Here is a 26,554-nt window from a genome sequence, read left to right as displayed (position 1 = left end):
TGTAAAAAGTGATATTAACAAACATACAAGTATCACTTTTGACAGCGGATTTACTCAGCCTGAGCAAGCCTGGAGACAAATTAAGCCCTGGATGGGGGGTCGGGATAGGCAATAGAGGCCGGGGCGATGGAGCTGGTGGGGGCGATAGTGGTCTGAAGCCCCGTCGCCAGAGCCCAAAGCCCCATGGCCAGGGGACTGGGAAATGGAGCCTGACGATGGGCAGCCGGAGCCTGCCGCCCAGGGCCGGTGCAAGGATATTTTGTGCCCTAGGCGAAACTTCCACCTTGTGCCCCCCCCCCCCCCCCGCACATCGGTTCATTGAGGGGCAAATCCCAACGAGCCTTTATAGCTCTAACTGCACCTGTTACCTCTTGATTATTAAAAAGATATTTCTTAATGATCCGTAATGAATACAATCATACAATACAAGGGCAGAGGGGATATTTTTATTATTGGGTTATACAGTGATGAGCTGCCAAAATCTTAACAACTGGTTCTCTATAAAAAGTTCTGATTTAAGGGATGTGCCCCAGTATGTATTTTTTGTACCAACAGGGTTACCATACATCCGTATTTTCCCAGGAGGAATTTTTAAAATTTAAAAATTTCTCCTGGACAGCAATTTAAGAACCAAAAAGCCTGACCTGGGCTGCGGGGGTGGCTGGAGACAGGGGCTGGCTGCGGGCAGGGCAGGGGGTGCAGCAGGGGCTGGTGCGGGCAAGGCAGGGGGTGACTGGAGACAGAGGCTGGCTGCAGGCAGGGGGTGTGGAGGTGGCTGGAGACGGGCTGGCTGCAGGCAGAGCAGGGGGTGTGGCTGGGGCTGGCTGCGGGCAGGGCTGCGGGGGTAGCTGGAGGCAAGGCAGGGGGTGGCTGGAGAAGGGGGCTGGCTGCAGGCAGGGCTGGCTGCAGGCAGAGGGTGCGGGGGTGGCTGGAGACGGGCTGGCTGGAGGCAGGGCAGGGGGTGGCTGGAGGCAGGGCAGGGGGTGCGTGCAGCAGGGGCTGGCTGCGGGCAGGGGGTGCAGGAGTGGCTGGAGACAGGGGCTGGCTGCGGGCAGAGTGGTGGGTACCCACAGGGAGAGCAGCAGAACACAGCCCAGGCCCAGCAGAGCAGCTGGGGACTTCCCAGGCAGCAGCGGGAGCTCTTTCCCCTCAGCCCAGTGCCCTCCCTGGGCACCCCCAGCCAGGCTGTCATGAGGCCTGGTGAGCTCAGGGGCACAGAGACAAGGACCCACATGTTCTGGTGGCAGGAGCTAGAGCTGCCTCCCCCACCACCATCCCCACCCTGCTCCGTTCCATGTGTGAGCACTAGCATGTACAGCACCCTGCACCATGGTATCTCCAGGGAAGTACATGCCTGGCGTATGACTTGATCTTTCTTTGATCACCGCTGCCTCAGCTGCTAATGTTCTCCCAAACTTACGTGTATCCTAGCCCCAGGGGAAGGCTTAAAAACCACCTGTGGAGTTACTAGTGCAACATGAGGAGCAAGAAAAATGACATGCATAAAAAAATGACTGGAGGGATTTGAGTCAGACTCCTCCCCTACCCCACCCCAAAAAGGAAACAACATGAGATCTCCCTGCTGCTGAGAGCAAGCAGGAGTGACTCTTGGAGGTGGAGGGGGGCACTCACTGACATGAAGTTTGGAATGGCTTAGCAACCCCTTCCCCGTAGTGACCCTAATAACCCTGCCTCCGGTTATTCACCTACTGCACCGACCTTGCCAATAGCGGCTTACTGTGAGCTATGGGTGACCCCACTGCCGCTGCTCTCTCTGGCACTGAAAGGGTTATACTGCAGGCGGAGCATCTAGGGCAGCGGTTCTCAAACTGAGGGTCAGGATTCCAAAGTGGGGCGCAACCCCATTGTAACGGGGTCGCCAGGGCTAGCTTAGACTTGCTGCGGCCCGGGGCCAAAACTGAAGCCTGAGCCGCACTTCCCAGGGCCAAAGCTGAAGCTTGAGGGCTTCAGCCCCGGGCAGTGGGGCTCAGGTTACAGGCCCCCTGCCTGGGGCTGAAGCCGTTGGGCTTCGGCTTTGGCTCCCCCACCCTGGGCAGAGGGGCTCGGGTAGGCTCAGGTTTCAGTCCCCTCTCCTGGGGTCGTGTAGTAAGTTTTCTTGTCAGAAGGGGGTCATGGTGCAGTGAAGTTTGAGAACCCCTGAGCTAGGGAGTTTCCTTCTAGCTGCTGTATTTGGGGTGGGGCAGGAGGAGGGGGGACATGTCCCTACATAAGAAGTATATCAAGTTACAATTGACCAGTTGGGTTGCCAGGCGTCCAGTTTTTGACCAGAACGCCCAGTCGAAAAGGGACCGTGGCGGCTCTGGTTGGCAGCACCGACCGGGCCGATAAAAGTCCGGCCGGCGGCACAGCAGGGGCCCGGGGCTAAGGCAGGCTTCCTACCTGCCCTAGCTCTGTGCGGCTCCCAGAAACATCTGGCAGGTCCCTGCAGCCCCTAGGCACGGGGGCAGCCAGGGAGGTTCTGCATGCTGCCCCCGCCCTGAGCTCTGGGAACTGTGACCAATGGGAGCTGCGGGGGCGGTGCCTGCAGGTGCGAGGGCAGCGCGGACTCTCCCTGGCTGCCCCTGTGCCTAGGGGCTGCAGGGACCTGCTGGATGCTTCCCGGGAGCCATAGGCGCCGACTCCATGCGTGCTCCAGAAAAAATTAGTGGGTGCTTAGCACCCACCAGCAGCCAAGTTCCCCTCTCCTCCCAACTCCCCAGCGCCTGTCACCTGCCAGCAGCCCTGCTGACCAACTCCTCCCCCTCCCTCCCAGCACCCCCCACTCACCGTGAACAGCTGTTTTGCGGCATGTAGGAAACTCCAGGAGGGAGGGGGAGGAGCAGGGATGGTGCACGCTTGGGGGAGGAGGCAGGAAAGAGGTGGGATGGGGCAGAGCGGGGGCTGGGGCTTGGGTGAAGGGGTGGAATGGGGGCAGAGGGGGGCGGAAAGAGAAGGGATGGGGGCAGGGGCTTGGGTGGAGTGGGGGTGGGGGGTCAAGCTCCAGGTCGCCCAGCAGGGCCATCCCCTCCATGTCCGTGGAGCTGGCGTTGTGGAAGATGTCGATTTGGAGCAGCCGGAGGGTGACAGAAGCTGGCGGGACAGGAGGGGAGGCTGGGGCAGGGGGCAGGAAACAAGTGGAGGACAGGGTGGGATGAGGGGCCCAGGATACCCATGTGTTTTCAGTTCCTCCACAGCCCGCATGCCTCTCCACCAACTTCTCTCTTTGTCTGTCTCCGCTTAGCTCTGTCCCCGCAGCTGCCAGCCAGGGCCAGCCCTAGACATTGTGGTGCCCTACGCAGCCTCCTCCTCGCCCCGGGGGGGCTGGCTGCAGGCCTCCAAGGAGGGGAAGGGGCTGTGCCCAAGGTCTGTGGGGGGCAGGAGCAGGCTTCGGGGGCAGGGGGGAACCGCTCCCCAGGACTAGCTGGTGGAGTGGGTTGGGGCCGGGTCTCTCCACTTCCTGCAGCCGGGTGAGTGCAGGATGCGCCCAGCCCCTGCTGCATTCCCCCGGGAGGTAACTCAGGGGAAGGGGTGGAGCTGGGGCGGCGCTGGGGTGGAACAGGTGCGGGGGCAGCTTTCCTGGCCAGCTCAGCAGCCGGGGGATCAGGCTGGCCGCTGGAGCAGCACGCAGCTGCGTAGTTTGCATATGGGTAGGGACGGCCCTGCTGCCAGCCCTGAGCCAAGCAGGGCAGAGTGAGTTGGGGAGCGGTGGCAGCGCAGGAGGGGGATCCCCGACAGGAAGATCAGAACCAGGCCCTTTCCCCTGCAGACTCAGGATGTGTCCACACTGGCACTAAAAACACGCCCCCCCCATGGACATAAGTGTTACCAAGGATAAGTGCCAGTGTGACCAGCGCTCCTGCCGGCAAAGCCAAGGCTGCCCCGGGGGGGTGGGGGTGGGGAGCAAGTGGGGCCCCCAGGAGAATGTCTGAAGTCTGAGGTCTGAGACAGGGAGTGCCAGAGTAAACCCCTAGGCACATATATTTTGGGGTCAATCACGACAATGCTCAGTTTGGGGGTCTATTGTGGAAGGGGCCCCCGAAACTGCTTTGCCCGAGGCCCCTGAATCCTCTGGGCGGCGCTGGGCTAGCCCCTGCCTTTTGTGGGGTGGTGGAAGTTTTTTCTCGACAAACAGCAGCCACACTGTGCGCCCGCGCCCCCCGGCTTCCGGCCCCAGCCCTGCCCTCCACCCCCTGGGGGCGCGGGCACCTGCGCTCTCTGCTTGCCGCCTCCACACCGCAAATGGGACAAAGGCCTCCTTTTGGAGACCCAGGACAGGACTTTAGAAAGGGACTGTCACGGCGAAAAAGGGACGTATGGTCACCCTACTGCCCGGGGGAGAGCCCCTGGTGCCCCCACCCCACCCCCTCCTGCCCTCGCTCCGCCCCCTGCTGCCCTCGCCCCACCCCCTCCTGCCCTTGCCCCGCCCCCTCCTGCCCCGCCCTTGCCCCTGCTGCCCAGCCCCCTCCTGCCCTCGCCCCGCCCCCTGCTGCCCCCACCCCGCCCTCTGCAGCACAGACCCTAGCACTGCCCTGGGGCAATGGGACCAGCCCTGACTGCCAGGGGAGAGCCCCCTGGGCCAGATTCACTCTCAGGCAGACGGGGCAGGTGTCCAGGGATCAAATTCATGCCCAGTGTCCTGCAGCCTCCTCGTTCCCTGCCCAGGGCTGCTCCCTTGGCCACGCCCCCTCCAGCAGGACAGCCAATGGGAGGCGCCACCGTATGGCAGCGTCACTAGTTGCTAAGCAGAGTCAGCTGGGGTTGCACGAGGGAGCAAGAAAAAGAGGTGGGAAATGGGCGGGGCGGCGGCATGAGGCATCAACGGCCACTGAGAGCACGACAGGGGAGGGGCCAACTGTCACCCGAAGGAGAGGGTTGGGGGAGGGGCCAACTGCCACCTGAGGGAGGGGTTTGGGGGAGGGGCCAAATGTCACCCTGCTTGGGCTGTGTGGACATACTCCTTTGTTATTGTAGGGTTGCTGGGGAGCACTGGGCTGTGGACAGGCTGGTTTGTTATTGCAGGGTTGCTCAGGAGCTCTGGGGCTGTGGACAGTGTTGTGCTGACACAGGAAATGCTCCGGGGAGGGGAGACGCATTGGGTCAAACCTGGGAGCCGCTAGCACCCCTGCCCCACACTGTGAGTGTCCTTCAGCGAGTCCCCCTGGGCTGGACACCTCCAAGAGACGTGTACCCCAAAGGGGGCTATGGCCCTCCCCAGCATGTGCAGGGACTCAGGCAGCCTTGTCAAAGCAGGCGGGTTTATGAGGTGATTGGCACACGGCATAGGAAGCCCTCAGGCCAGCACAGAGAAATGGGGTACAGCTGTGTGGACCCCTTGGCTCCCGTTCTGGGCCTCTTTGGCCCCTGTTCCCCTCTTTGTCTGTAGTTCCTGGGTGAGCTCACCCCCCCACCTGTGTTACCAGATGTGCCTGTTACTTTGGGGTACGCTCATTTATTAGGGTTACTCTTTGGGGGGGGGGGATTCTGTAATTCCATCAATGTACTGCTTGAACCACTTGTGTTCTCATACGGAGCTCTACCTGTCCCTGCTGCAAGTCCCCTCCCAATGAAGCTATCCTGCAGGACCTTGGTTCCCCAGGACTGGGTTCCTCCAGCCCTAGAACCAGATGAACGCACACACGCACACACACCAAGTCTGAGCAGGCCAGGTCAATCACCACTCTCAAGCTGACCCCCTTATGTGCCCCTGGGCTCAATAGGCTGCGCCAAGCAGCACTTTCAGCTGCCCCCCCATTATATGCCACAGGTTTAAAACGTCCCTATCGCCGCTCTCACATCACAACCCACTTGATGAGCAAACCCCACAGGATTTTTGGGCGCTACAGGGATCTTTAGCCTAGGTAAAAGAAGCGTTGCTGCAGAGTGAATGGGGGAAGCTAAAACCACAAAAGAGTAAAGTTGAGAGAGAGAGAGAGAAGCAACCAGCTTAACCATAGAAGTTATTTATTGAATAATAGTGATAACCACACAAGGAGGGCTAAACAAACATACCAGTTACATTATTAAAGGTTAATACCTGAGGTAGAAAACAGACAGAGAAAGAAAAGGATCCCAACGCTCCCTGTAGCGTGAACTGGTCAGGGTTCCCAGGTGGCCAGCACGATCAGTCAGGAGAAGATGAAATCCCAGTGGAACTGATGCAGAGTTTGGATCCAAACATTAGAACACTTAATTGAACATAGGTAGGAGTTTTTGTAGAGAAACAACAATGGTTCAAGGGAGAACACTAGATTTGTTTATGGGTAAACTGATGACTCAAGGGTTTTCTTTAGGCTAGACAATAGGAGCTGATCACTCTTGGCTATGAGTGGTGTTCCTTCCAGGGAGCTCACAATGCAACTAGGCTGCTTCGGGTATTTTGGATACCAATCAAGGATTAATTACTAGAATTGGGCTGATAATTGCTGAGCTGGGTGTGTGCAGGTGTGGGTTCATTAACATCTGGAGCAGAGATCCCCCATGATGCCATGCTTCGCTGCCTTTCTGGTCCCAGAGTTCAGTGCGGTTCTCTGTTCTCCATTCTCTATGCAAATTGAGATGTCTCCCTGTCCCATCTTTCATGCAGATGAGGCATGGGGAGTTGTCTCTGTTCTCCATTCTGTATGCAAATTGAGATGTCTTAATCTTGTCACCCTTGTCAGGACGGGTCTAGGTGTGTCTCCCAACGCCCTTCACTGTTCTCTGCAAGCCTTTCCTCTGACTGGTTTTGATTCAAGCAGAGACTGGGGAGGGGGTGTCTTTCATGAGTCAGAAAGGCTAGATCCTGCACCCTGGTTCCCCAAAAACACAGAGCTGACTGGTATCACCTGGCCCCTCCTCAGTCCATGTTCTTGGCCAGGGGAATGCTGTGCAGCTCCCTTGCTGAGAGGCAGGAAGTCGACATGCTCTGGGTCATTTGTTGGTTGCTAGATGGTGAATGTTGCTGTGTTCATGGACCTGGGACCCAAAGCCGAGACAGCTGGGCCTCATCCACACCTGCTTTGCTGGGCCTCTGCAAAGAGTAAACAGCCATTTCCCCCTCACCTAGCGAACAATGCAGCATACAGGGGAAACTGAAGCACACACAGTATTCAAACAAAATATTACAGACAATTCCCACCCCATCCCACCCTCCACCTCCCATCCCATCCTGATGAGCGCAGTGTGACCATCCAGCGTGTTAGACGGAGCAGGGGAGGTGGTGCCATTGGGGGAAGCCAGGTTTGGGCAGGGGACACAGACCAATGCTCCACAAAGGGGCACAGACCAGACCTTGTGGGGAGGAATTCTGGTCACTAACATCAGAGCGGAGCTGGCACCGCAGGAGGGTAAAGGCCCCGTGTCCCATTGCCCACCTCCCTCAGCCAGCCCCACCCCTGCTCTGGGGCTGGACTGGAGTCAGTGCACCCTAATAGGAAAGGATGGGTGTCCCATTCCTCACCCCGCTGAGCTGCCAGTCCCCCCACCCTGGAGCTGCATCAGAGCTGGAGCCCCCTGGAGAGTAACGGCCCCATGTCCCGGTCTCCCATGGATGGTCCCCCTGAACCCTGCCTGTAGCCTGGTCTACACTTAATCCTTATCCCAGCAGAGCTCTGTAGGTTAGGTGTGACACCCCCACCCCCCAGCACAGAGCTCTGGGGGTCAGGGGTGTGACCCCACATCCCAGCACAAAGCTGTATTGCCAAGCCCCTTGTCAGGGTTCCCTCCCCACTCTGAACTCTGGGGTACAGATGTGGGGACCCGCATGAAAGACCCCTAAGATTATATTCTACCATCTTAGGTTAAAAACTTCCCTCCCCAAGGCTCAAATTCCCTTCCTTGTCCTTGGACGGTATTGCTGCCACCACCAAGTGATTTAAACAAAAATTCAGGGAAGGGTCACTTGGAGCCCTATCCCCCCAAGTCCCTTCACCACCTTTCCTGGGGAGGCTTGTGAATAATATACCAACCAATTGCCTTTAATGTAAGTACAAACCAGACCCTTTATCTTTAGGACACTAAAATCAATCATGTTCTTCAAAGAAGAACTTTCTTTAAAGAAAAAGTAAAAGAATCACACCTGAAAAATCCGATGGAATCTAACTTTACAGGGTAATAAAAAGATTTAAAACACAGAGGACTCCCCTCTGGACTCAGCTTCACAGTTACAAAAAACAGGAATAAAATTACCTCTTAGCATAGGGAAAATTGACAAACTAAAACAAAAGATAATCTAACACATTTCCTTGCCCGTACTTACAATTTTTGTAATCTTAGATGAATCATTTCAGGTATACTTTCAGGAGATACCCCTGCCTGGTCTCTCCCTCCATCCGGGCCAGGAACATACAAAGAGCACAAACAAAACCTCCCTGCCCAGATCTGAAAGTATCTTCTTTCCTTATTGGTCCTTTTGGTCAGGTGCAAACCAGGTTATTTGAGCTTCTTAACCCCTTACAGGTAAAGATTCAGTACAGCTGCCCAGGAGGGATTTTCTGCTACCCTTAGCTGTATGTTTATGACTCCTCCCCATGTGCACACAGTCATTCTGCAGAACAGGGCATGTGTGGACCAGGTGAGTGCCATCTGGGAAGGTGCTGTCCCCACTTTGGGGACAGACCCCTCCTGGCAGCACTGCATCCACACTGGGCTGCCGGCGGAGCCTCACCGCTCTGGACCCTGCCATGCAGACACAGCCTGCAGCAGGAGGTGTCTGGATGGGAATTTGTCCATCTCTTCGTGTGGCTCTGGGCTGCTGTTCTACCTGGTAACAGGCTGGTCAGTGCACTCACCACTGCTCTAACCAGCCAGATCCCACTCCCCTCCTACACTGAGGACAGAACCCAGGAGTCCTGGCTCCCAGCCCCCCTGCTCTAACCCATTGGACCCCAACCCCCTCCCAGAGATGGGATAGAACCCAGGAGTCCTGAATAGCTCCCCCCTCCCCACGAACGCACTTCCCCTCCCCAGCCAGGACTATTATTATAGCTGTATTACTGCAGGGCCGAGGACCCCGGTCGTGCCCAGGACCCCCTTGTGCTCGGTGCTGCACAGACGCAGAACAAAAAGACAGAACCTACCCCCGGAGCCTGGGTCCCTCATACCCAGCTCTGGAGGAGCCGTGCCCCCAGGAGCTCTCAGCCCAGCCCAGCCACCGACTTGGAGCGGCCTCCCTGGCGCCCCGCAGGCCACAGTGTTGTCAGGGCTCCCTGTGGGTAGCTGCTTCCCTGCTTACTTCCCGGGCACGCCAGCTCAGCCTCAATGCCCTGCCAGGACCCTCCTGGTTCCCATGCCCTGACCCCGCACCCACCCCCTTTGTGTATGTAGCTGTGTCTGACCCCTGCACCCAGGCCCTGGCTCCTACAGCCCCCTGTGGGACCCACTGGGCAGCCCCTCCCTGAAGAGTTTATTGAATGGCACAGGCCAGCGCCAGCTTCCTGCAGATCCCGGATCTTAGCGATCCCACAATGCCCCCAAGTGTCCAACATGCCCCGAACGTCCCAGAGGGAGGAGAATCCCACCCCACCATCCAGGGCCCCGATCTCCCTGCGCTCCGATCCAGTCCTGCCCTCGGGGCCCTCAGCTCTGGAGCCGGGCACAGATCCATCCCCAAGGTCCATGTCCCCAGGAGACAGGCCGATCCCCACGCCTGGGCCGGTGCCACCCCCTCAGGGACTGGACTCCCCTGGTCCAACATTCTGGTAGCCCCTGGAAGGAGAGAGCAGAGGGAATGGGTTATGGGGTGTAATGGCCCACGACCCCCACCCCAGAGAGGGAGAGGACTCACCTGCGTCTGCTCCACCACAGCACCACGGCCACGGCAGCTATGGCCACAACCCCCAGGATGATGCCCACGACCAGGCCAAGGCCCCAGCGCCTGGTCTGCTCTGTAAAACAGGGGGTGCCATGCTGGGAATGGGGACAGGAGTATGGACCCTGTTCCCTCTGCCTTCCCCGCAGTCGCCCCACAACCCCACCTCCAACCCACTGCCCGCAGCCCCCCGACCCTGGTCCGTCAGCCTCCCCCGCAGTTCCCGCTGCTCCTCCAAACCATGCCCTCAGCTCCCCAACCACTCAGTTCCCTCAGCCTCTCCCACAGTCCCACCCCTTCTCCCCCCCACCTTCCCACCCCCTCAGATTCCCCCCACTCTACTCCTGCCCCCACAACCCAGTCATGTCCCGTTCCCCTCAGCTCCTCCATCCTGCTCCCCCTGATCCATCTCCACACCTCCCACCCACCCCCTCTGCCTCCCTCCGCCCCAATCCTGCTGGCTGGACCCACCCCCGTCCCACTCAGGATGTGCAGGAAAAGCCCCCAGAGACCACGACCGCCCCTCACCCCCTGGGGACATGCACCTACCCCAGGGAATCAGCAGGCTCTGGTCCCCCAGGCTGCTGTGCTCCACCCGGCAGGCATAGCTGTGCCGGTCGCCCGGCCCCACGGCCAGGGAGCTGCGCAGCTGGTAGGTCAGGTCCGCGTTGGGCAGGATCCCGCTGGAGTTCAGCCACCAGCCCGCCGCCACCTCCTCCCCGTTCTGCAGCCAGGCCACACGGACGGGTCGGGGGTAGAAACCGGTGACCCGGCAAACCAGCAGTAACGGCGCAGGGGTCCCGGCTTGGGGAGGCGCTCGGGCAAACACCACGGCTACCGGCCGCTCTGAGACAGGAGGGAGAGAGACAGGGCGAGGGAGAGGGGACGATTCAGCCTGAGCCTCAGGGACTCACTAGCCAAGCCCAGCTCCTTTCCCCGGGGTCAGGCATTGGCCCCGCTGTCCTGGCCAGACCCTGCAGTTACCAGTGGTAACGGAATCCCCCTTCACTTCCTGTCCTAAACTGCTGTGCAATGCAGCTATGAAATATCTACTGCGCTGCACCCCAGATATAGCTGCATTTCTACACCTGTATAAACAGCCCCCTGCCCCAACCCAGAGGTGGCTGCATATCAGTCCAAGGGGAGGGATCCCTGCATAAACAGCCCCCCGCCCAATCCCAGAGGTGGCTGCATATGAGCACTGGGTGTGGGATCCCTGTATAAACAGCAAACACACCCCCAGAGGTAGCGAGTGGTGTCCAGCCTCACCTTGCCTCTCCAGAGACTCTTTCCCATGCTGGATGAAGCTCTTGAGCTCATTGACCCACGTTCTCAGGAGAAACTGAATCACGCTGGCTGCACCTTTATCCCGGTTGAGAAGGTCCCGGGCGTAGAGCGCAGCCACATTATCCCCCTGCCGAGCAACCCATTTGCCTGCGTCCGCGTCAAAGCTGATGAAGTCCTCGCCGTTCACTCCGGCGTCATAGAATCGCCTCAAGGTGCCATTGGGGTGCAGCTCGCACCCGAGGGAGCCCTGGATAACAAAGGGGTCTGGAACAGGAAGGGCAGGGGGATGAGGACGGGCATCCGGATGTCTCAGGAGGGGGCAGAAGTAGAGAGACGGGGGGAGTAAAGACATATTGGCAGGTGCCATGAGGATGTTGGGCTACAGGACGGCGGTGGGATTGTGGGGCGGCCCTGGTTGGAGTTAAGGGTAAGTTGCAGTTTCTGTTTAAAACTGATTTTTCTTGGGCACAGTCATTGGCTCGAAAATCACTGCGTTACATCGGTGCCAGAGGCAGAGTTTGTGGTGCAAATTTGGGGTCCCTTGGTCACAGGGTTCCTGAGATACAGACCCCAGTCCAAATGACCTGCTTTCAAAGGGTCAGGGTACACATCAGGAAAGACCAGGAGCCTCGGCTCAGGGAGTGGGACACGGGGGCTTTCCGCTCTAGGAAGTTCAGGCTACAATCTGGCCCCAGACCTGGCTGGAGAATGACACACGGGTATTTCCGCTCTGGGGGATGCCGGCTCCAATCAGCCAAAGGGCCAGGGACTGGCTGTCTTGCCCCCAATGACACACTCAGTTGCTGTGGTGAGTGTGTCAGTTCTCAGCTCCCCGGGTGGGTGGGGAGAGGGATCCGCTCAGACCGCTACATACTCACAGCCCATTCCCTGCTGCTGAGCTCCTCTGTTCACTTTAAGGATGAAGTCGGATAGAGAGCGCTGGATCAGCAGCTCCAGGTCCTGCCACTGCTTTGGGGTCAGGCCCTGCTGGGCCCAGGGCTGCCGGAAGCGGATCTTGCAGGTGCTGCAGTCCATTGAGTGGGTCTCCAGGTCGCCCAGCAGGGCCATCCCCTCCATGTCCATGGAGCTGGCGTTGTGGAAGACATAGATTTGGAGCAGCCGGAGGGTGACAGACGCTGGCGGGACAGGAGGGGAGGCTGGGGCAGGGGGCAGGAAACAAGTGGAGGACAAAGCGGGTGGGGAGAGAGATTAATGCGTTTCAGTCCCGTAAACAATCCTGTACTACGGGGTCTCCCTGCTGATCCCTAACCTGCCTCCCCCGTCCTACTCCCCCAGCAAGGGTCACTAGCCCAGCATGATACTTCCCCACCCTGGCCCTAGTGTTACACCATCCCCACACATCCCCGGTAGCAAAAACAACAGGGGGGGGTCCTCACTTACCAGCCAGGGCCCCCCATGCCCAGGGGAGGAGAAGCAGAGGGAGCAGCATCCTGGCAGGGGAAGGGGGATCCGGGCTCTGGCGGGCATCAGGGCAGTGGGACTAGGGGCCCAGGATCCCAATGTGCTCTCAGTTCCTCCGCAGCCCACACCCCTTTCTGCCAACTTCTCCCTTTGTCTGTGTTTCCTCAACTCAGTGCCTGCAGCTGCCAGCCAGGGCCCTCCCTAGACATTGTGGTGCCCTACACAGCCCCAGACCTCCGAGGGGGGGCAGGCGCTGTGCCCAAGGTCTGTGGGGGACAGGAGCAGGCATGGGGGGCAGGGTGGAACCATCCCCCAGGATGAGCTGGCAGAGCGGTTTGGGGCCGGGTCGCACCACTTCCTGCTGCAGGGTGAGTGCAGGGTGCGCCCAGCCCCTGCTGCAGTCCCCCGGGAGGTAACTCAGGGGAATGGGTGGAGCAGGGGCGGCGCTGGGGCGGAGCAGGGGCTGGGGCTTTGGGGAAGAGGCAGTGTCACGGAATGGGGGGAAGTCAGGGCCCTGCACCCTCACTTCCTACGATTCACCGTGATTCTCAGCCAGCCAGTAAAACAGAAGGTTTATTCGAGGACAGGAACAATCCCAAACAGAGCTTGTAGGTACAACCAGGACCCCACAGTCAAATCCTTCTGGGGGGTACGGAGATTAAAAACCCCAAGCTTGGGGGCTCCCTCCTCTTCCCCAGCCAACTTCCCCCGACACCCCCTCCAGCCATCTCGCTCCCCTCCTCCCGGCTCCTCCTCCAGCCTTTGTCCAGTTTCCCGGGCAAAGGTGTCACCTGGCTCCATCCCCCTCCTGGCTCAGGTTACAGGCTCAGGTCTCCTCCCTCAGTAAAATCATCCCCTGCTATCCCATCCCCCATGCAGACAGTCCCAGTAAAACTAGACGACATTCCCAGGTCAATCCGCCCCGCTCCCTACTGTGTCACATCTCTCCCCCCTTCAAGACTGAACTGAGCTGGGTCACTCTGACCAGTGACCTGGGGAAGTTCAGGGTCCCCTCTCTGGGACAACGCATCCGCTATCATGTTGGCACTTCCCTTCACATGGACCACATCCATATCGTAATCCTGCAGGAGCAGGCTCCACCTCAGGAGCCTGGCGTTGGCTGCTTTCATTTGGTGTAGCCAGGTCAGGGGAGAGTGGTCGGTGTACACGGTGAAGCGTTGCCAGAAGAGATAGGGCTCTAGTTTCTTCAGGGCCCACACCATGACCAGGCATTCCTTCTTGATGGCCGTGTAGTTTTGCTCCCAGGTAGCAACTTCTTGCTCAGGTATATGATGGGGTGTCTCTCCCCCTTTTCATCCTCCATTAACACCGCCCCAGTCCCGTGTCTGAGGCATTAGTGAACACCACAAAGGGCTTGTCAAAGTCTGGCTTTGCCAGAACTGGGCCACTGGCCAGAGCTTCCTTCAGCGCACAGAGAGTCTTCTGGCACTCCTCAGTCCAGATCACCTTGTCTAGCTTCCCCTCCTTGCATAGCCCATCGATGGGGGTGGCTATGGTGCTAAAGTGGGGCACGAATCTTCGATAGTACCCCGACATCCCAATAAAGGCTTGGACCTGCTTTTTGGTTTGGGGAGCGGGACAATCTCTGATCACCTCCACCTTGGCTGGTTCCAGCTTTAGGCAGCCGCTCCCCACCCGATGGCCCAGGTAAGATATTTCAGCAATCCCCACCTTGCACTTCTCAGCTTTTATAGTCAGCCCAGCCTCCTGGAGTCGGTCCAGCACTTGTCTAACTTGGGACACATGGTTCTCCCAGGTCTGGCTAAAGACACAGATGTCATCAATATACGCCAAGGCAAAACTCCCCATCCCCCGTCAGTAGCTGATCCACCAGGCGCTGGAAGGTAGCTGGCGCCCCCTTGAGGCCGAAAGGCAGGGTCAGGAACTCATAGAGCCCCAGCAGGGTGATAAAGGCCGATTTGAGCCTCGCATCTGCATCCAGTGGCACTTGCCAGTAGCCCTTTGTAAGATCCATGGTGGTAAGGTACCGAGCTCCTCCCAGCTTGTCTAGGAGCTCGTCAGGCCTGGACATGGGGTAGGCATCAGAGATAGTAATGGCATTGAGCTTCCAATAGTCCACACAGAACTGGATCGAGCTGTCCTTTTTGGGGACCAGCACCACCGGGAAGGCCCAAGGGCTGGCAGATGGCTGGATCACCCCCAAAACCAGCATGTCCTTGACCTCTCTTTCCAGGTCCTGAACAGTCTTCCCTGTGACGCGGAAGGGGGAGCATCTTATAGGGGGATGCGATCCTGTCTCTACCCGTCTATCTGTCGGTACAGATGCAACACCCCTCTGATCTCAGCTTGCTGGTCAGGGGTTAGCCGATTAGAGAGGGGAATTGTTTCCAGGGGGGAACCAGCTCTTGACCCTTTAGTAGATCTACTCCCTGGGACATCTCCCTGCTCCTCCCAATGTCCACACACAGCCAGCACCACATTCCCCCTGTCATAATATGGCTTCATCATATTCACATGGTACACCCAGCGGTGATGTGCTCCGTTAGACAGCTCTACTACATAGTTTACCTCATTTAGTTGCTTGACAACCTTGAAGGGACTTTCCCAGGCAGCCTGTAGTTTGTTTTTCCTCCCGGGGATGAGAACCATCACCTGATCCCTGGTGGCGTAGGCCCGCGCTGTGCGGTCATACCAGACCTTCTCCTTCCTCTGGGCTCTGGCCACATTCTCCCTGGCCAGGCCCATGAGCTCAGCAAGTCTTCCTTGGAAGGTCGGGAGTAGGGAGGTTGTGTGCATAGCTCTATGCAGAATGGCTCTGCTGAGCTCTCAGACAGGGCTCAGGGGTGCAAAGCCTGCAGGAGCCAGCTGGGCAGTCTGGGGTGGGAAAGCTGTGGGGTTCTTGTTATGAATTGTATGTTAACCAGCCAGCTGCCCAGAAGGGGAGAAAACACCCCAGTGTAGGGTTTGGTTAACTGGGGGAAAAGGAGAAATGGGGCAGAGGGGGTAGAGCCAGCTGGATAAACCTGCTGCACTGGGGTTGTAACTAGTGACACACATCTCTCTCCAGCTGGAGTTTGAGCCTGTATTTTATGTTACCATCTCCTCCTCATTCTGGATCACGAGCATGCGGGAGCTCTTCCCCAAGCAGTTGTCACGGCTCCCAGTCCAGTCTTTATGCTCTTTTTTAATGGAAAATGCCATTTTGACAAAAAGGAAAGTTTTTATTTTAGTTGAAATTGTTCATTTTTTGCCTCTGTGTGTGTAAATAAAAAATGGAAATACAGATTTTTTGGGGGAGGACGGGGGGGATTTCATTTTACTTTTCATGGGGTGGCGGGGGAACACTTATTCTTAACATTTTCCCCACTGGAAAAGAGTGGGAGGAATTTTGCTTTTCTGTTTCCTTCAAAGGACAGCAAACTTCCATTTCTTTTAACAAATTCCATAAAATAGGTTTACAGGATAGAACATAAGACCGGCCGCACCGGGTCAGACGAATGGTCCATCTAGCCCCGTATCCTGTCTTCCGACAGCTCGGGATAGCAGCTCTACTTCTAAGTATAGCTGCAGTTCCCCCTACACCCATATAAAAAGCATTCTGACTCAAAATACTAGGGAGGGCTTTTCTCAGGGGTCAGTGCCCAAACAGCCAGGCACACTGTAGGTCAGGACTGCAGGGTGGTGGCAGACATGGGGGCAGAGGTGCTGGAACTAGGGGTGCTGCAGCACCCCCAGCCTTGAAGTGGTTTCCATTATATCCAGAGTTTACAGTTTGGTAAATTGTTCCAGCACCTCTGGATGGGGGGCCAGAGAGGAGAGAATTCACTTGAAGTCTTTACCTGACGTTCCTGTCTTACTAAAGATCTGCTCTAATGCAATCACAAGTTCTGGGCTCTATGCAGAAATCACTGGCTGGGAGTCTCTTGATTGGACCTTGTCAGCTTTCAAAAGCTGAACAGAGACAGACCCAGCCTGTCAAGAGAAACTCACTCTTGAAATATATAATCCTGGTTGGTGACTGAGAAGGAAGGGACCACTTGCAAATGCTAAAAAGATCTGTGTCACAGCCTGGCAGTAGGGGTCGCTGTACCCCGCTAGTGCCAGGGTTCTGCTGAGAACAAAAAGCAAGGGCAGTTCGCCGTCACTGAAAATCCCACAGCGCTTCTTGAATAATGGGGATCTGAGTCTGTCCACGTTCCAGTCTGCGTGACTGCAATTTGCTTCCCTAAAATGGAAGCTGCAATATTGTGGACTTCTTCTTCCACCCTTCCCCTGAGACATCATACGGCAGTGTGGTGTGCTAACAGCTGTGGAATTTCACTCCAGAGCTGCCTGCATTTCAGTGGTGGGGGAAATTATTCCTGTAGGTTGTACACGGTTTGTAAAGCTGTTTGGGCCTCCACCTCTAGAGCAATTATATTATTGCACGATGTTGAGCACGAGCTCCCCGGGAGCCTCCCTTACCGAAGCTGGAGAAGGCGGAAGCACCCCCCGGGGCAGGCTGGGAGATGTAGTTCCTGACACTCCCGCGAGCGGATGTGACGTACCATGAGGAGGACGAGCCGAGCTCGTGTGGGGCCGTTGGCGCCAAGCCCAGGGCACAGAAGCGTTTTGTGCCGCTCGAGCTTTGGGCATGCGCACATGGAGGGGGCGGGAGTCCCGCATGCGCAGAGGCAGAGCTCACCCGCTGCTGCTGCGGGACCGAGGTGTGTGGGAGGGTCTGTGCCGGGGCGAGCTTCATTAACGTCCCCGGCCTGGGCCCTGCCCGCCCCGCTGCCGCCTCCAGGTACCGGAGCGAGCCCCGGGGGGGGCTCGGAGCTGCTCTCCCAGCAGGAGCCCAACGCCCCCCCCCCGGCCCGGCTCTGCCCTGGGGGGAGGGGACCAGCCCCCCACCCCCGCGGTCCCTGCGTTTGGCCGGGCGGGGGGGACGTGAGCCCGGGCGGGGGGCGAAGGGGGGAGACCTGGGGACAGGGGCGGGGGGGAAGTGTCTGGGCAGCCCGGGCACGGCCGGGGCAGAAGAGGAGCAGGGGACCCCCGAGGAGCGGGGAGGGAAATGGGGGGGGGGCTGAGATCCTCTCCGATTTACCGCTCCCGTGGGGACCCAGCCTCTCCCGTCCCGCCCCCTTTCTCTCCGGACAGCAGCGAGATGCATCCAGGGTGACCCCCCCGCGCATCTCTCCAATTCCTGAGCCGCTCCCTGGCCCCCTCCGCCGCTCGCGCCCCGTCGCAAAAACTCGTTCCCCGGGGCGGTGTCTGGACGGGGCAGCGGGTTAATGGGCGAGGCTGGGAGACCTCGACACCGCGGGGCCGGGCTGGGGGGCCGCTCTCTGCCGGCATCAGGGCCCGGGCAGGCCCGGGAGGGGACGGGGGCAGCGAGCGGCCCCCCCGGGGGCGGCCCGGCCCCGGGCTGCGGCCAGGAGCTCGTTCCTCCGCGGGGCCGCTTCACGCGCCGCACCTGGGAGACGCCTCGGGGCTGCCCAGCCCCAGGGGAGCCGCAGCCAGGCCCTGCCCCGCGCCGCCGGGACCCGGGGGGCTCCTGTGGGGGGGGGGAGGCCGGGGGGGGCTTGAACGGTCCCTGTGCAGCCTCGGGAAATCCCCGGGGGAGAAGGGGAGGGCGCGAGGTGAGGGAATTGGATCCTTTCCCCGCTCGTGCCGCTCACACCCTGATACAAATTCTCTCCAGTTCTTCCCCTTTTCTCAAATGTCAATTTAACATCTCCGATGTGGGGGATTTTCCCACCTATTTTATCTGCAGCGGTTTGTCCTCCTTTAGGTGAGAAATTGTTCCCTGAGTTGATTCCCAAAACATGGCTGCCCCTGGAGTGGGGATGGGATGAGATGCCTCTTCTCTGCCAGGGTGGGGGAAGGGAGGAGCAAGTGCCCCCCGTGGAGACTGCCCAGACGCCGGTTTCCCAATCCCACTTTCTGGCCCAAACTGCCAACACAGTTGCCCCCAGCTATCCATTGAACCTCACCTGCCCATCCCCCACTGCTGCCCCCTTCCCTCACCAAGGAAGCCTTCCAGCTCCTCCTCCCCTCTTAAATCCCCGCCTCAAAGGGCTCCCTGCTGCCCCTGTGAATGGGGGCCATCACTTTCTGTTTATGTATTGCACAGTCATATAAAATCCAGTCAAACAGTCCCCCTTTTCCAACTAGATATTTCATAGCAATATAAAATTCCCTCTGATCTTGGTATTTTTCTCTCATGTTATCAGTTACTTACTTTGTGACACGTATTCTTTGCAGATCTCAAAGATTGTTATGAAATACCCTAAACATTTGCCCCACTTTTTCTCTAGTTGTCTGTTTCTAATTGATTATGCCCTGAGATTTTCCCTGTCGCTCTAATTATAAAATACTAACAAAATCTCAGATTTACACCTTTTCTCAGATTCTTCAACATGGAAATAAAATGTTTGCAACTGTTGCCCATTTCCTCTCTATTCATTTTTCAAAGATTGATGTGAAATACGCTCAGATTTTATCTCCTATCAACAAATGATATAAAATCCCTCTGATTTTCTACTTTCCTCTTTATAATTTTCAAAATGGGAGGAGGGGGGTCCCAGGCAAAGGGCATGGCAGAGGCTCTGGGAGCTGCTACTAAATTTGTGCCCCAAGTCCTTCTCCTAGATATGGCGGGTGAGGGTGGTGGGAAGGGGGTTAGCACTGCCACACAATGACCTCTTCCACAGCATTCTGGACTCATCCAGAGTCACTGTATGGAAAGACAAGGAGTGACTCCAGATGAACAGTGGGGCAAATGAAATTAGCAATTCTCCCTGTGAGGAGGTGTTCTCATTAGCTGTTCTCCCAGAGAGCTAAAGGAGGGAAGGCTGCTCAAAGGCTCTGTTCCTCTCTCCTAAGGATATTGGGGTTCAGCTTCCTGGGTCAGACGCTGCAGCCTCCATTGTGAACCGGGAGACCAGGTTTAGCAGCTGCTGCTACCCTAGCGGGGCTTCTGTGCTGGGAAGTGACCTTACTTAAAGCTTCTTCTCTGCCCGGCCCAGGTGCTGACTTTCTCCAGCTGGTACTTGCCCCTTGGGGCAGACCTGGGCTCTGTTAATACAAATTCTGAGCCACAAACTTCAGGTAACTGAAAGACCTCAGGGAAAGTGTTGGGGACTGGCAAGAAAGTGACTCTGCACAAACAGCCCCTCCTCGTTTCTCCTCCCATTAGCAATTGTCAGGAGAACATCCAGCGGTGGGATTGCAAAGAACCCAGGAATGGGACTTTCCCAGCTAGAGAGGCAGGGAGAGAGGACAGGGGAAGGAGAGACTGAAAGGGGCAGTGGTAGAAATGAGTGGGAAGAGAGATTTCCAGCTCTAGTCCACCCAGACACATGTGTTGCAACATCCCTGGGCAGAATCACTTTCCAGTGAACAATAAAAGGATCAGACAGAGGAAAAGCCAGTTCCTGACTCCATATTCCCCCTGCTCGGTTGTGGCTGCTGTGGGGTCCATGTCCGAGGGAATCCCCCACAGTGACTCCTTTGGTTCTGCTCTTTTCTAGCATTGTGTTCAGAGACTTTGTTATGGAGTGGAGGGAGGGAGAGGGGAGGTTAAAAATGTCTCTGTGGGCTTAGCCTGGCAGGAGGGGCCAGGTCTACACTGTAATAACGAGATCAAGCATTTTTCCAGCACGGCAGAATCTAGGATATTTGTCTGCAAGGAAAGGGCCCTGGGGGAATTCTGATGTGAAATTAACTAAAGCCTGTTCTGAAACCCCCACAATTACGCTTCTCACCCTCCCAGGCTGCAGAACGACATCCATGTTTCACTCCAGCTTCTCCCATCCTCCCATGGGACAGGGAAGAGTAATGGCTGCAGTGGAGCCAGCTCAGGTAGGGATTATTGGGGAGTTTTGGGTGGGTTCCTTCTGGAGGGAGAGGGACAGCAAATACACCAGAGATGGGAAGGTTTGCGCAGTCTGGTTTGGAGGTTGGTCCGGGGCAGGAAATGCACAAGGTGGAGAAAGGGAGGAGGAAAGGGGGTGGCAAACCTGCTGGGAGTTATTGAATAAGTGTCCTAGATTCTGGGACCAGACCCATGAGGTTGGGAGGTGGAAATGCTCTAATTTGTTGAACAGAAAATAACCCACCTACATGGGACTAGGAAACCTAACCAGACTCATAGTGCCGGAGCCTGACCCGACTAACCAGTGGGTGCCGTGAGATATGAAGGGGGCACCCACCAGTCAGGCTTAGGGAGATTCCCCTCCCTTCAAATCCAGCTCCTTGCATTGAGGAGCGTGTTAGACTTCCTACCAGGGAGCTCTCCCTGGATCCTGCTCCATCTCCTGTATCAGTCTGTGGCTAGTAGGTGTGTGATGGATCTGGTGGGAGAGAGAAGGGGCTCTGTCTTCATCCCCTCACCCTGGTGGTTCCAGGATGCTCTGAGTGAGGTGGGGGTGGGACTCTGACCGTGATCCACCCAGAGCTTCCATTTGATTGGCTCTTCTCCCACACAAAGAGAGGGGCAGCAGGTACTGAGTGTTGGATTTTTGCTCTCTCAGGGTCCGGTGACCTTCGAGGAGGTGGCTGTGTATTTCACCAGGGAAGAGTGGGCTCTGCTGCACCCTGCTCAGAGAGCTCTCTACAGAGATGTCATGCAGGAGAACTATAAGAATGTGACCTTGCAGGGTAAGGATTCCCGTCCCCTCAGTTCTTGGAAGGGGAAATGAAGAGATACGGTTCACGCCACCCCCCAATGGCATCTCTGCTCTGTCCTGTTTCAGCATCACCCCAATATGCCAGTCACACACACACACGACCAGAGACCTTCCCCTGCTGAAGAACACTTTGGGAACAGAGCACAGGAGCAGTATTGCACAGTGTCAGATATCTCTTTTTGCTCAAGTAAAACTGGGGCTTAGGTCCAGCATAACCAACAGAAGCTTCCTACCCCCGGCCTTCTCTGAAACCCTGAGCCTACTCCACCTGGACCAGAATGTGCTTCGGGTGTAACAAGCAGGCTGCTGGAGTCAGAGCTGCTGTTCCAGGGTTAATTATCACACAGACACTCAGATGACACAAATCCTCACTGGTCTGGATTGCACTGCAGCGTGTGAAAATGGCTTATGTTGGTAGTGAAACTTCCTGAGACATGGAGAGTCTTGCTTTTCCATCCGCACGTGCGATAGCCACAACCTCTCTTCTCTGCAGGCTCATTGGATTTTTGATTACCTCATTGTCACATGTCATGTCATATCTTCTAATTTCCCAGTGTTCTCCACACCCAGGGATTTTTCTACTCCCTCCCGTTACACTGGGCTCACTAGATTCCCTAGTACATAAGAGCGGCCACATTGGGTCACACCAAAGGTCCATGTAGCCCAGTGTCCTGTCTTTCGAGAGTGGCCATGATTTTATAGACCCCTTTCGTCTCTTTCCTAAGCTGAAAAGGCCCAGTCTTTTTATTCTCTCCTCATACGGAAGCTCTTCCATACCCCTAATCATATTTTTTCCCTTTTCTGAACCTCTTCCAATTCCAGTATATCTTTTTTGAGATGTGGCAACCACATTTGCATGCGGTATTCAAGATGTGGGCGTACCATGGATTTATAGAGAAGCAATATGATATTTTCTGTCTTCTTATCGATCCCTTTCTTAATGATTCCCAGCATTCTGTTTGCTTTTTGACTGCCTCTGCACCTTGAGTGAACGTTTTCAGAGAACTCTCCACAAGGACTCCAAGATCCCGCTCTTGAGTGGAAACAGCTAATTTAGACCCTATCATTTTCTATGTATTGTTGGGATTATGTTTTCCAATGGGCTGCAATACGTGCTATCCTGACATCTAGTACTGCTGAGCTCCTGCATTCAGTAATATCCCTGCCCTTTCCCCCAGAAATGTGCATCTTGCATTGTCCAGCACACTGCTGAACAATGCAAACTCATACGAAGTCTGTCATTTCGTCAGTGGAAAATGAAATGCACCGGCCTCGTTATTCCAAATGGAGTTTCCAGCACACTTTAATCCAAACACACTGGTTAGATAAAACAATAAAACCAAATTGCTAACTACTGAAAAAAAAAAACATTTTAAGTAACTACAGGTAATGAGGCCTAAAAGTCAAAATTGTTTACAAAAGAAATGCAAGATAAAACACAAATTAACATCTAACTTAACAAGCTAAAACGGATTCAAAGCAAATGTTTCTCTCACCATATGCTGAGACAGGCTGGTGGCTGTCCTTTCAGCCAGGACTCCCATAACCCGCCCCTGCCACCCAAGGTCAGTTCTTCAGGAGTTGTCTTGAACAGAGGGAAAGGGGGGGGAAGAGAGAGAGAGTCTCAAGCATTTTTCTCACCTCTTTTTAGAGTTCAGTCCTTTGTACTAAAAACAACTTCAGTTCTCAGCTGAGTGATGCTGACAGGCTGTCTGTGGTCGATAAGAGCTTCAAGTGGTCCCTTTGAAGGAATGTACATGTCTTCTTCACACCTTTCCACTGCCGGAGAATGGCTATTTGACCAGCTGTTTGCCTTGCTGCCTCTGAGGGAACTGGTCTGTGGGTGTTCCCCAAAATTATAACTTTTCAGTAATATCATACAGGAAAATCTCATAACTTTACTTACAGTGTTGCTCCACATTTTAACAGGAGGATAATATTCAGTAGATTATATGATTTCAAATGATATCTCACAAGCCATACTATGTCCCAAATTGATCATAATTTTCCGGAAGAGTGAACATAGGGGTACAGACTGACACAATGTCTGTCTGTGTGTGTTCCCAGCCGATATGTGGGTATTTGGCATCTTAAAGGACCTGAGGAGCTGGTCCTGGGAATACACTGGTTTACTCAGTGTGACACTATGTGGAATTGTGAGACTTTTTATATTATTATTATTATTTTATTATTAATACCAATATGATAAAATTGCAATGAGTCATGCTAGATGTGCAATATGTAAGCTGTCAGTGAAAATGTTATGATTTTCCAAGTATGATGATTTTGTTTCTGTTTGTATCACCTTTGTATTGTGAGATAAAGAGATGTAGGGTATATTTGTATGTCCAGACTTGTGTAGTGTTTCTGGGTGACACCCCCAGACATGTTGGCGTCAGCACTGCCTAGCCTGTTCGATGGCCCATCCAGGGTCATCAGCTATACAATGAGCCCATGGAAAGGACTTAGGGGATACACCTATTGAGTCAGCAAGACATGCAAAGGTGCGCCTGTGTACTGAGAACTCCAAGGCTTTTCCATGCCATGTGCTGTGAAACTTCTGTTTGGGGCACAGGAAGTACAAGCCACATGGCAAAAGGCATATAAAGGGTAGCTGCATCATCTCCCTTTAGTCTTCAATCCCTCTTCCTACCTCTGGAGCAACTTCTCTACAAACTGAAGCCTTGAACAAAGGACTGAATGTCCCATCCAAGCTGTGGATGTGTTTCAGATGGACTTCGAAGTCACTAACTCATTAACTAACCTCTCACTGCAGTAGACTTAGGTGCTGACTGGGAGTCAGAGAACTGGAATGCAATAAAGGGGGCTGCGTGGTTTCTTTTTTCAGCTTCTTGGTAACCAGTGTGGGTGATGAGAAGCAGTTTGTGACTGGTTGGTGAGCTTAACTTCAGCGTTAACCACCAGTTTGGGGAGCATATGCTATCCCTTTTTCAGCCTGCCCTGACTTTGGCATTTTCAGTGAGGGACTGCCCCAGGCACACCAGCTCACACTAAGCACTGAAGTTAAATTAATAGAATGTTTATTTATGACAAAGTCTTGTGACATCAACTGAAGTCCTTTGTTTTCTTTCATCTGAGCAGAGTTTCCAGTTTCCAAACCTGATGTGATCTCCCAGCTGGAACAAGGGGAAGAACCATGGGTCCCAGAGGAAAGAGAGATCCTGAGAGCTCTCTGCACAGGTGAGGAAACGTTAAAATCCAGAATCTATAAGTGCCTGAAGGAAACCTCTGGGATATCCTACAAAGTCTTGGGAGGTCTCTCAGTTCATTATTGTCTCTAGCAGGTGTCGTATCCTCAGGGTAAATATAGCTCATGGCTTCCTGTAGATCCTAGCAGACACCAGGCAGAAGTTTCCTCCCTTCCCCCTGTGAATTTGGATGGGATGTGAAGGCTGAATTGATCCCCCTCCTCTCTCCTATTTGGTGGAAGAGTTTGGGGGAGTTCAGGACCTGATTTTTATTTGACCCCTCTCCAGCACTTGTTTTCGTTTGGTCTTCCCCTTTCCATCCCTGTTTGAGGTTTTTGTCTCTATGACAGCAGGTGAGGCAATGCTTTGTGAGAAGGAGGAGCAGAATTCTCAGCAGGAAAATGTTGAGCAAGTGGATAAACACAGAGAATTATTGCAAAGATGGAAAAGGAGTGTGTCCAGGAGTCATGAGCAGGGAAAATCCTTTGCGATTCATCACAGACCAGAAAGAGAGCAGGGAAACCAGCCATTGGAGAAAATGGGTAAATTTATTTCCTGTCAGGGAACTCAGCAGGGCCTCAAGGAAACCACAACCCAGCAGGAAATCCTCAGGAGAAAGAGGAAAAATACATGCAGTGAGTGTGGGAAAAGCTTCACTTGCAGCTCAGCCCTTTCTAATCATCAGAGAATCCACACAGGGGAGAGGCCCTATGAATGCAGTGAGTGTGGGAAAACCTTCACTAGCAGCTCACCCCTTTCTAATCATCAGAGAATCCACACAGGGGAGAGGCCTTATGAGTGCCGTGAGTGTGGGAAAACCTTCATTTGGAGCTCATCCCTTTCTTCTCATCAGAGAATCCACACAGGGGAGAGGCCCTACGAATGCAGTGAGTGTGGGAAAAGCTTCACTTGCAGCTCAGCCCTTTCTTATCATCAGAGAATCCACACAGGGGAGAGGCCCTTTGAATGCAGTGAGTGTGGGAAAAGCTTCACTTGCAGCTCAGCCCTTTCTAGTCATCAGAGAATCCACACAGGGGAGAGGCCCTATGAATGCAGTGAGTGTGGGAAAACCTTCATTTGGAGCTCATCCCTTTCTTCTCATCAGAGAATCCACACAGGGGAGAGGCCCTACGAATGCAGTGAGTGTGGGAAAAGCTTCACTTGCAGCTCAGCCCTTTCTCATCATCAGAGAATCCACACAGGGGAGAGGCCCTACGAATGCAGTGAGTGTGGGAAAAGCTTCACTTGCAGCTCAGCCCTTTCTAGTCATCAGAGAATCCACACAGGGGAGAGGCCCTTTGAATGCAGTGAGTGTGGGAAAAGCTTCACTTGCAGCTCAGCCCTTTCTCATCATCAGAGAATCCACACAGGGGAGAGGCCCTTTGAATGCAGTGAGTGTGGGAAAACCTTCATTAGGAGCTCAGCCCTTTCTAGTCATCAGAGAATCCACACAGGGGAGAGGCCCTACGAATGCAGTGAGTGTGGGAAAAGCTTCACTTGCAGCTCAACCCTTTCTCATCATCAGAGAATCCACACAGGGGAGAGGCCCTTTGAATGCAGTGAGTGTGGGAAAACCTTCACTTGCAGCTCAGCCCTTTCTAGTCATCAGAGAATCCACACAGGGGAGAGGCCCTACGAATGCAGTGAGTGTGGGAAAAGCTTCACTTGCAGCTCATCCCTTTCTTGTCATCAGAGAATCCACACAGGGGAGAGGCCTTATGAATGCCGTGAGTGTGGGAAAACCTTCATTTGGAGCTCATCCCTTTCTTGTCATCAGAGAATCCACACAGGGGAGAGGCCATACGAATGCAGTGAGTGTGGGAAAAGCTTCAGTAAAAACTCAGGCCTTTTTCTGCATCGCAGAATCCACACAGGAGAGAGGCCCTATCAATGCAGTGAATGTGGGAAAAGGTTCATTCAAAGATCGGGCCTTGTTGATCATCACAGAATCCACACAGGGGAGAGGCCTTATGAATGCAGTGAGTGTGGGAAAACCTTCACTACGAGCTCAGCCCTTTCTAATCATCAGAGAATCCACACAGGGGAGAGGCCCTATCAATGCAGTGAATGTGGGAAAAGCTTCACTAGCAGCTTAGCCCTTTCTAATCATCAGAGAATCCACACAGGGGAGAGGCCCTACGAATGCAGTGAGTGTGGGAAAAGCTTCATTAGGAGCTCAGGCCTTTCTAATCATC

At 55.1% G+C, this 26,554-nt stretch overlaps 2 protein-coding genes across 2 annotated transcripts in view; one reads left to right on the top strand and one right to left on the bottom strand.

The window, feature by feature from the left end:
• Positions 1-9,644: 9,644 nt before the first annotated feature.
• On the bottom strand, positions 9,645-12,750 carry LOC141998303 (T-cell surface glycoprotein CD1b-3-like). Its single transcript, XM_074971035.1, has 6 exons — positions 12,476-12,750; positions 11,953-12,231; positions 11,057-11,338; positions 10,337-10,633; positions 9,764-9,863; positions 9,645-9,684 (listed from the first exon to the last, which is right to left on the bottom strand). The coding sequence occupies exons 1-6, from the start codon at positions 12,522-12,524 to the stop codon at positions 9,645-9,647; spliced, it is 1,047 nt and encodes a 348-aa protein (XP_074827136.1). The 5' UTR covers positions 12,525-12,750.
• A 4,354-nt stretch (positions 12,751-17,104) lies between these two features.
• Positions 17,105-26,554, top strand: part of LOC141998583 (uncharacterized) — a 52,546-nt gene continuing 43,096 nt past the window's right edge. The window contains 5 exon segments of the mRNA XM_074971454.1: positions 17,105-17,264; positions 20,235-20,323; positions 20,995-21,121; positions 24,253-24,351; positions 24,710-26,408. Coding sequence (XP_074827555.1) covers positions 17,120-17,264; positions 20,235-20,323; positions 20,995-21,121; positions 24,253-24,351; positions 24,710-26,408 — 2,159 coding nt within the window. The 5' untranslated portion in view covers positions 17,105-17,119.

This window comes from Natator depressus, chromosome 14 (genome assembly GCF_965152275.1).
Source record: "Natator depressus isolate rNatDep1 chromosome 14, rNatDep2.hap1, whole genome shotgun sequence".
Classification (NCBI taxonomy): domain Eukaryota; kingdom Metazoa; phylum Chordata; order Testudines; family Cheloniidae; genus Natator; species Natator depressus.
This window is presented reverse-complemented; position numbering and strand designations above follow the sequence as displayed.